Source organism: Nylanderia fulva, unplaced genomic scaffold (genome assembly GCF_048542155.1).
Source record: "Nylanderia fulva isolate GAGA-0341 unplaced genomic scaffold, ASM4854215v1 Scaffold14, whole genome shotgun sequence".
Lineage (NCBI taxonomy): Eukaryota > Metazoa > Arthropoda > Insecta > Hymenoptera > Formicidae > Nylanderia > Nylanderia fulva.
The window spans coordinates 5694562-5705666 of NW_028189622.1; the positions used below are offsets into that span (position 1 = coordinate 5694562).

The 11105-nt window shown below is 35.0% G+C and overlaps 1 protein-coding gene across 3 annotated transcripts; it reads left to right on the forward strand.

Moving 5' to 3' along the window:
* The first annotated feature begins 334 nt into the window (after positions 1-334).
* On the forward strand, positions 335-9948 carry LOC114929133 (membrane-associated guanylate kinase, WW and PDZ domain-containing protein 1). 3 transcript variants are annotated; one of them, XM_085480247.1, is made up of 11 exons: positions 335-600; positions 2383-2462; positions 2547-2766; positions 3285-3688; positions 3784-3972; positions 4060-5191; positions 5437-5572; positions 5671-6213; positions 6324-6494; positions 6589-6723; positions 7665-9948. In XM_085480247.1, the coding sequence occupies exons 2-11, from the start codon at positions 2414-2416 to the stop codon at positions 7818-7820; spliced, it is 3135 nt and encodes a 1044-aa protein (XP_085336373.1). In that variant the 5' UTR covers positions 335-600; positions 2383-2413; the 3' UTR covers positions 7821-9948. The 3 variants fall into 3 exon arrangements, with proteins under 3 accessions (XP_085336373.1, XP_029156383.2, XP_029156384.2); XM_029300550.2 differs by lacking the exon at positions 7665-9948 and having other exon boundaries at positions 5674-6213; positions 6589-7375; XM_029300551.2 differs by lacking the exon at positions 7665-9948 and having other exon boundaries at positions 4063-5191; positions 6589-7375.
* The last annotated feature ends 1157 nt before the right edge of the window (positions 9949-11105 follow it).

The following is an 11105-nucleotide window of genomic DNA, read 5'->3' on the forward strand; positions in this document are numbered from 1 at the left end:
AAAAACACATGTATATGCGTGTACGATGTTCGCGGAAAACACTGTCGTTCTCGTTACAAAAGAGTCTAAAACGCACGCAATAATCTTATGTAGAGCAAAATTACTATACATATACGCGAGATTAGTAATAAATGCAGAATTAAGATTACTCACGCAACGCGCGAACCACGTCCTACTTTCTCCTTCAAACGAATTTCACGCTCGCTGGATGCTGCGCACCGCGGCGTTTCGAACTTCCCGCGCGATAGCGCGCGGCCACGTGACTCTGGTCACGTGACGCGTGAACCGCCGCGGCGGCAGCGACCCGCGGCGACGTGCGGCAGTCGGTTAAATGCCTCGTCCGCGCGTACATCTGCTGTGCGAGCGAGCGGCGCGATGCGCCGTGGTCCTGTAATGTAGTTTCGATGCTGTGTGATCGAGTGTCGCCTTCCATCTCTCTCTCACCTGTCACCTGTCACAAGTGTCATCGCGCAATCGTCGCCCAACGGAATCGAGAGTTTTCTGTAAGTGATTCGGTGCGATACGGGATATTATCTGCCCACACCGCCGTTGGAACCATGACGGTTACGTGCGCCAGCGAACGCATCATCGTGCAAGAAAGTGAGTAGTCAAAATAGTCTCTCTCGATCTTACTCTCTTGTGCTCGTAAATCGCGAGGCGAAAAAAAACGAAGGAAAAGCGCTCGTCATGCATACATGCATCTCTCTTCCCCCTCTATCTCCGTCTCTTCTTCTTGGATCGGATCATTCTCCGTCTCTCTTTCTCTACGACAAACACCCAGCCATCTCTCGAGATTTTCCTGCGTCGAGACGATGTGTGCATGATGCATCTGCTCTCTTCTTCGCAGCAATTTTTCGCGATCGAGCGATCGATCTTAAATGCTGAATCGGGAGGGAAAAAACGCGAGATCGCGTGCCATTGTTTCCGCAGTTTCATTCGACCGTGCATGTGCTTCGGCCACGTCGATGCGGGAGTACCGTGAGGAGTCGGAAAAGAGGGAGGGCGATGCGAAGCGGCCACCTCCCGCGTAGCAGTATTTACGTTACGTATAGAAAGTCCGTAGACTCTCATCTCCTCCTTTTTTATTTCCTCCTCTTTCCGAAGTATTCCGAAGCCGCGAAGGCCGCTTCGTTTGCTCTCAAAACGCAGGAATGCTCCAGATTAGGATCTGTCTCGCTCTTCTTTTTCTCCCCCTCCCTCCCTCCCTCCCTCCCTCTCCCGTTGGACATGTAGAAAGTACAGGAAAGTGCTCTCTTACTCCGAATGAGAGACGAATGGACCTAATGACGCGCGTCATATGTGAGCGCGCACGGGTGAATGCATTCGTAAGAATGCATTCACGTTCGTGCGGCCCGCCTGTGCGTGTTTTACTCTCCCCCTCGTCCTCCCCCCTCTCTCTTTCTCGTTCACCTCCGCCCGGCCTCTCGCGTTCCTCTTACCTCGCTTTATGTAATTGCGCTCGCGGACACCTGTCCGTCTGGACGTTGAGCCGCTGAGCGAGATTGCGGGCGATTAAAAAATTTGTCGAAACGAGGGAAAGATTCGGTCGTTTCACAGATCTATTTTTCTATTTTATTCATTTATTTATTTATTTATTTATTTTTTCATTTTATTCTCTCAAATCTGCATGCACGCTTCTATCTCATTTCGGATGCAGCGAGCGGAACGAAACAGGGTGCATCCTTATATATGAAGGACGCGACTAGAGAAAAGGAAAACGTGCGGTTGAATTAAATCAGCTTCATTTTAGCTTGGCTCTTCTTTTCTTTTTTTTTCCGCATTTTTGTACACTTACTTATTTCTCGTTTCTTCTTTTCAAAACTGTCAGGCAAAAATCACCAGCGTGAAATATAATAGATCGTACTCTTTATTCTTGTGCTCTCTCTAATAAGGATCGAGTCTCCTCTTATTTATGCGACGCCTCGGACTGTTGCGTTTTTATATTTTTTTTGTAATATACAGACGCGGAATTATTTCGTACACTGAAGAAAAAATTTATTGAATTCCAATAAGTATTTATTTCAATACTGCCAAATAAATCATTTATTTAAAACTAATAATATTGATTTAATGTGAAAAATATTTATTTAATATAAGACAAACCTATTTAAAACAGATAAATATTTATTTGTTTCAAATAATTATTAGGCAGCAAGTTGAAATAAATATTATTCATTAATTAAATAATTTTTTTTTCAGTGAGAGAACAATACTTTGTTTGAATAACAGATATTCTAAATGTTTTGAATCACAGATGACAGTTTTGACATTTATAAGTATACACAAACCTTTCCCTAAAAATCTAATACATCTTGAGACAAGGTTAATTTATTTTTTGTGTACATCTCTCGAGATTCACTCACGCATAAATTTTTTATTCAGGATTGTAAAAGAAGCGCAGAAACTCTTCGAGATGGCTACCAAAACTGACGACGCAGCTTCTATCGACAATCCCAATGATGGTATAAGTAATTATTTTCCAAATGTTAAAGTAACGTGTAATTGCAAAACTTTTTTCTTACTCGTGTATATTTTGTATTTTAAAGGAGAGAGTCTGGATAAAGAAATATTGACAATCGGTGGAAACGATGGCAGAAGACTTCCGCCGACGTATTTGTATAATACGGGATCAGTAGAGAGTACAGGAACTTCCGACCAGGAACAAACCGTTCGAAATCGTACTCCAGCCACGGAGGATGAATTAGGTCCGTTACCGTCTAATTGGGAGAAGGCGTACACGGACACAGGAGAAGTTTATTTTATAGAGTATGTATGCATATTCATACGTACATACATTGCGATTGTATGCTTCACATTATATAGATAATTAGATTGAGAAATAAGTAATTATTACGAAGATCTTGATAAACTCTCCACGTTTCGTATATCGATTGCGTTAATACTCTTACAAGAATTGCATTATATAAATATCACACGCATTATATTAATACACTGAAAAAAATTAATTTGTTAACTTGACGATAAACCTTTCAACTAAATTACTATTTTATTAATTGAGCATATATTAGTATTTAAGTCAAATGTACGTTTTGTGTTAGATTTAATATATTATATTTAATTTAAATATTGTTATATATGTTCAATTAACAAAATAATATTTAGTTGAAAGATTTAGTCAAGTTAACAAATTATTGTATATACGCATATATAAAACAAAAACATGCTCATGTGCACATTAATACTGTCTGTTATTTTATGATTGCTTATTCAATTATTTTTATTTCTGAATAAAATATAAATCATTTTCATAACTTATATCATAGCCACAACACAGGCACATCTCACTGGCTAGATCCGCGTCTGTCGAAATTTCAAAAGAGATCTCTGGAAGAATGTCTCGATGACGAATTACCGTACGGTTGGGAAAAGATCGACGACACTCTATATGGTACATACTTCATCGATCACGTGAATCGTAGAACGCAATACGAAAATCCGGTCTTGCAAGCGAAGAGGGCTCAACAGGGCATGCTCGAGAGGAAGAGTCCCAACTTCACCAGAAATCCCGACAAACTCAAGGGTCAGAGGATACGAACAGCCTTGATCAAGAGCTCGCGGGGCTTGGGATTTACCATTGTCGGCGGTGATGACACCGTGGAAGAATTCCTGCAAATTAAAAGCGTCGTGCCAAATGGTCCAGCATGGTTGGATGGGAAACTACAAACCGGTAATTTTTTTTTTCCAGATACCGCTAAATTCTCAAGCGCGCGATTCACTTCCGCTTCCGTGCTTCTGTCTGCACAATTGTACTTACTATTTCAGGGGACGTGTTAGTATACGTTAATGACACCTGCGTGTTAGGATTTACTCATAATGAAATGGTGAATGTATTCAAGTCAATCGGTAGCGGCGAGACAGTAAGTTTGGAAGTGTGTCGGGGTTATCCGTTGCCTTTTGACCCCAACGATCCTAATACGGAGGTTGTAACGACGATCGCCGTTAATGCACCAGGTAAAGGAAGAGCTGAGAATAGATATTTTTTAATAATAAATCTTTTTATTAAAGAATTAGATGTTATCATCGGATTTTTTTCGACAGAAGGTCCCGCGATGTACATGGATTTGAACTCGTCTCTCCAGGACAATGGACGTTTCAATTTTCTGGATTCCACATTCTTGCCGGTGCACAATCTTCAGAACGGCGAGAATCTCACCACGACGTCGGTCAATTCGATGCCCGATCTATGTATTTCAGATAAAATCAATACAATTAAGAGACCAAGCAGCACGGACATTCTGCTATCAGAGAGCAGTGATTTGAACGACTGTAAGAACTCGCCGGTGTCTTCCAAGCCGGAATTTCTCAGCATCGCCATCGTGAAGGGGTCCATGGGATTTGGATTTACGATAGCGGACTCTGCCCACGGTCAGAAAGTCAAGAAGATCCTGGATCGTCAGCGTTGCAAGAATTTGATGGAGGGTGATATACTGGTTAACATAAATGAGATCAATGTCAGAAACATGTGCCACTCGGAAGTGGTGCAAGTATTGAAAGACTGCCCGCGCAACGAGGAGGCATTGATACATGTTCAGCGAACAACAACGAAATCGACAAAGGAGAAGAAAGAGAAGAATATACAGGACTTTTTTAGAAGTAAAACGCCCACCGCAGATATCTATAGTACTCAGTCGAAGACAATAATACCTAGTAGACCAAAAACACCCCTCATCGACACCAGGAATCATCCTAAATCACCGACCGGCGCGAGCAGATCGAACTGGAACGAAGTACAGGGAGAAAATGAATTGAATCCGCTGGATAATCACTATAAATATGCCGATTATTCACACGGAATGTATTACTCGGATCCGTACAAAGCTAATATCACAGCCAACTTGTCAGACAATTTCGCGGTGATGAATCTCGACGACGATTCCATCAGGAATGTGTCGAAACGCGACTGGGTTGCGAACGATAAATTGAATATCAACAGTGATGCGTATTCCATCGATATCTCCCATCACGACAATATGCTCAAGCAAAATGGATATTTGCATTCCGATTACTACAAGGACGTTTATCCCGTTCAATCGCATTCCCAGTATAACGAGGATTATAATATGTACTCCATTGGACAGGAGCAAAACGTTGACACCGGTGAAATCTGGGATAAGAGGAAAGAGACAACCAGTTTCGAACACGAACAGCCACATTCCAGTTCTATATCTCGGTAAGTCGATAATATTTTAAAGAATTTTACTCAAATAAACGTTTTCCAGAATTTTCAAAAATTAATACAATTATTTAAATATAATAATATTAAATTGTCATTAAATTATAATCAATTTTAATATTAAACATTATAATCATTTAGATAGATAAAACATGTTTGAAAATCATTAAATATATTTTCAAACAAGACACAAAAATAAAGATTAATTATTATTAAAAGTATTTTATTTGTAATATTGATAGATATCCTCAATACACAAATGAATTGGTCTGTCCAATGGTTCCCGACATAGAATGGATAGAAACTCTAGTGACTTTGGTCAGACAAGACACTGGATTTGGATTCAGAATAGTCGGTGGTACAGAAGAAGGATCTCAGGTTGGTTTCAATGATCCATATTTAATACTTCAATGTTTTTTAAAGATCTTACATCGCAGTATTAATGAAAACAGAAACGTTAAAAATATGACTGTCAGCAGGTTTCAGTGGGTCATATAGTTCCTGGTGGAGCGGCTGATCTCGACAGCAGACTCAATACCGGCGATTTGATCATGTCTGTCGACGGGGAAAGCGTCATGAACTCATCTCATCATCACGTTGTGCAGTTAATGATAGCAGCGGCACAAAACGGACGAGTGACTCTAGGAATACGACGTCGAATCAACACTCAGGAACATCTTCAAGAGAACCTTCAATCCTCGTACGGCCGGCAGATGAATCTTCAGTATCCGTATGATGTTACCGTCACTCGAATGGAAAACGAGGGATTCGGTTTTGTCATAATTTCATCCGTCAACAAAGCCGGCTCCACGATTGGCAGGATAATTGAAGGCTCACCCGCTGAAAGATGCGGACGATTAAACGTCGGGGATCATATTCTCGCTGTCAATCACATTGATATCACGAATGTTTGCCATAAGGACATTGTCAATTTAATCAAAGATTCTGGTTATTCTGTCACATTGACAATTGGATATCCGCTCGACGATTGCTGTAGCAATACATCTCTTTCCCAAAAGGTACGATCTTTCTTGATTTCGTAATTTAATCAAGTGTACATATAATAACAGTTTTTTTATTCATCATGATAATAAAATGATTATAAATTATTAAATTTTTCTTTCTGCAGGATGAACTTGCAGGAGACGGAGATGGAGGCCAGTATCATGCTGTAGAACTCACTCGGGGCACTCGAGGTTTTGGCTTCAGTATACGTGGTGGCCGTGAATTTCAAAACATGCCTTTATTCGTCTTACAGATCGCTGAGAATGGACCAGCATCTATCGACAATCGACTTAGAGTAAGTAAATTTTAGATATATTGACATATGAGCTATAAATATGATATTCACAGAGATAAATATGATATTATAATCAAATGTATATTTCTCCTAGGTTGGAGATCAGATAATCGAGATAAACGGTATTAATACCAAAAACATGACGCATACAGAAGCGATTGAAATTATACGTAATGGTGGTCCATCTGTTCGTCTGTTAGTACGACGTGGGTGTCAAATGCCTTCAGTGGTAGGTGCTCCTCCACATCTCTACGATATGAACATATAGATAATTAACCTTTTGATAATAACATATTAATTTTAACTTGACATTTTCCCCCCTCTTTTGAGATGATACTAATGCTAACATTAGTATTATATAGAATTTTTTTGATGATCTGGAAGACAGAGAGCTTCAGGGTATATAACATTAGGTATTATGCTAAGTGAAAAAAATGGAAGACAATACAAGAAAAAAAGAATCTCGGATAGACAATTATGTTGCTGTAATAATTCGATATTATGAAAATATTAATGTTTATTATTGATAATACAATTTCTAAATTGATAGGAAAAAACTATGATATATTATTAGTAAAAATTATACATATAGTGTATATTGTGTGATAGTTTTTCTTGTTTTTAGTGATGTTTATATAGTCATGGACTTTTAATGTATTGCAACTTTTTAATTCTCATGATAAAAAGATATTTACTTGATTCTGTTTAAAAATAACACGAAGAGCTAAATTTAATAACACCAAATACTGATGATTCACTTTCAAAGACAAAAGTAATGATAACATAATAATGATAAAAAAAATCTACTTTAATTATTGTACTCATACAGATAAATGTATTAAAAATGTTCTCTAACGAGAGAGATGATATTTGACAAGGAACACACAGATGACTTTTTTTCTTGCAGCTATCATCATGCAGCTTGTAAAAGATTTAATATAAAGACAATCGCGTACTTGCTCATCCTAACAAAAATTAGGCTGCTAACCATAGTTTTTCTTCATTGATCTAATTGCAGAGTAAATGTGAAATGTAATTCATTCTAACATGTGTGATAGCTTTGAAAGTATTGTGCCTTGTTACACGTGTGTTCCATATTTAATGAAAATTACTAAGCAAATGTCACAGCCTTCGAAAGTGATTATAAACGTGCATTGAAATTCATTATAGAGTAATCTCACAATCGACCAAATAAGTATTCGACCGAACGATGAGGGCAAGCATTTATCGAAATTATCCGAGAGGGGTGTGTCCCCAAAAAAACGTCAGAAAGTTCGATTTTCCATTTCATTAAACTGCTGTTCATCCAAAAATACATACTCGTAAGCGCTTTTAGATGTGTTTTTTACATCTCTCTCGTGAATTATATGAAATAAGTTAATATCTCGTAAGAGATTAAAATTTATTTTATGGAGAGAGTGATCCTTTTTTACAATGATGCATTTACTCGAATATGCCTTTAAGCGTAGACTGCTGTAGTTTTTTTTAAAGACAAATTATTAATTTATATAAAAATGCGAATGGTATAAATTATTTACGATTTATACTAGCATATAGAAATGTATTGAAAATGGCACAATATGTAAAGTGTCAAAAGTATAAAGTTGCAAGTACTATCTATTTATTAATGCAATAATAACATTGATACATATAAAGAATCTCAGAATATGATATGTTATATTATGTAGAGACACAAAACACAAGGGACAGCTGTATATCCATATGCTGTCAAGGTGATATTGTAGACTGGCAATTATATATATCTATATATATAAATTTATTATCTGCTCTTCTCAATAATGTTTCAAAGTGTAGACTTTTAAAACTTAGACTCCTATCGTAAATATCATTTTGTAAATTTTTTTATATAGTGACATGATTGTGGCCTTGACGATAAAATGTATACGCTTTTGACAAAAAGTATACAAAAAATTAATAATTATTTAATTTTTATCGAACAACTCCATTACTTTAAATTATTATTATTTTAAAATACTATCAATTACTGTTTTCCCTTTTACCTAAATATTTATTACCACTTATATGAAATGTATATGTATGTCAGTAATTAAAATTAAGGACTTATGCAACCAAAGAAGTAAATGCACTTATCAGCCATTTTATTTTGAAGTACAGTGTGTGATAGAGATTCACACATATGGCAAGAATTTATTATTATAATAATTATTTAATCAATGTTCTCTTTTTCGGGCGACAATTAGTCTCTTGCCCACGATTAATATGATGACTTTCCATAATTAGGAAATATTGAATAGAGCAAAATTATAATAGAGAACGAATTTCACAAAAATTTCTTCTTCACTCTTCCTGTTTTTTTTTGATATTTATGAAAGTTAAGTGTTACAAAAGAGAATGACATATATATTTTTTTACTTGTAAAGTAATGAGAGATTGCAGATGTACTGGCACGATGTACTAATGAGACAACAAAAAAAGGAAAAGGCAAACACTAGATAATATTTCTAGATCTCAGGATTGGTGTAAGAAAAAAAGAACACGCGACGTGTTATACACATATACATATATGTGTATGAATATTAAACATACATATAATATACATATATATATGTGTGTGTGTGTATATACATATACGTATGTGTATATGCAACTTAAACAAATAATTCAACAATGTATGAGTGATAAGCAGCAACAAACGCATTTAATTGGATCACACAGTATCCATATTATATATAGATATATAATCATCGCGTTTATTTTTTATAATTATATATATATAAAGAATATTTGTATAGCCTGTAGGATATCATAAGTTTAATATAAATATGTATATATATTTGTTTTTTGAAGACTCTAAAAAATAATGTTGATAATTTATAAGATTACTGTAAGAAGCAATATATAATGCATCAATCATCGTTTTTATCGGCTCATTTATATTTGCCGAAAAATCTGAGTCTTCTTTACTACTCGTTATCTTAATTCTTGCCAAAACTGCATTGTATTTTTTGCATTTTCTAACGCGATATATCATGAATTAGGCTATTTCTCGCAAACGTATACATGGGACACCGATTAATTCAATTAAGGATTAATTGTAAAAAAAAAAGTGGAATGTTTTTGCGTTTCCATATTATATAATATTTATTATACGTCTCGAGTAGTAAAGATAACACCTATCATTAAATTTAAATCGCACATATAAAAAGTATTTTATATATATATTGTTCGATTGATATAACAAGTTAGCCGAATCGAACAATTCTTTTTGTACGAGCTTCATATATTTATTGTATAATTCACAGATGTAAACCGAATTCTCTTTGTATATGTCCGTTACATCTTTAATAATCGTCGTTGAGTAATCCGAAGTAAAAACTGACATTGTTGCTAAGAATATGATATACTATCAATTATATATTGTTGTTGAAATATACTGAGATAATAAATGCTACTTCAAAAAATTTCAAGAAAATGTGATCGAGAAAATATATTTGTATTTTCATACACGTACGCGATTTTATCTATCTCAGAATTAATTTAAGAATTTTTAAATATTTAATATTGTGTGTAATTTACAATATGCAATAAGATATACAGCACATAATTCTAAAAATTATACAACTTGCAAAATTATAAAATATTCTTTTGCCAGGTATTACACTTATTTTATAGACAAAATGTTTCACTAATTTTATCATTAATAAATCTTTAACGAAAATCAAGAATTTTAAATTTTAGTGCTCGTTTTATCGAGGCTAAAATCGAGAGATCGAGATTATATACATTCGAAAATTTCGCATATTTTGTATTTATTAATTCGACAAATTGAAAATCAGCGTTTTTCTTTGTTTTTACGCTGTGAGAACAAATTCGATTATTTTATAAAAAGAATGACATATACATGTGCTTTAATGAGACGCTTATCGATACTTTTTCTTGAAAATATAACGTCATTGCAAAACAGACAACGGTCTTTCCATTTTCCAAAGAAAAATTGTAATGATGTCAATCTAGTGAACTTACAACCTTATTAAGTATTTCCGCATTCCAATGCAACATGTACTTTCCGGAAACGTATATCAAGCAATAAAGTTATCAGTTGTTATCGATACACTTATTCAGGATCTTAGCAATTCTTTGAAAACTTTGCGCGTCCGATCTTTCTCGTTAATCGCAACCGAGATTAATTTATAATAAGCTTTTTAATAAGTTAGCATATTGTATCAATTATTGAAACTCATTTTTCGTGAAATGTACATGTGCATTGTCACCGATCATTGTCAATTCCTCGTAAATGTGAGTTGTAAAACGTTTCCTTCAGATACTAATTAGTCACGTAATTTTATCATGTGCGCCGAGATTGAGAACTGTTCCAATTGACACGTTGTTTAGAACTTCCGTTTTATCAGGTATGCGTTATCAAAGTACAATTTTTATTAAGTATACAATTGATAAAATATTAAAATTTTTTATTTTCGATTATATAATATTAATAGTAATTAATTTATTGCATTAATAATACTTCTAAATTATATATATATAATTATTTATAGTAATATCATATATATATATTTTATATATTCAGTTATATTTTATTTTATATTTATTACATTTTCTTTTGTTTTCATT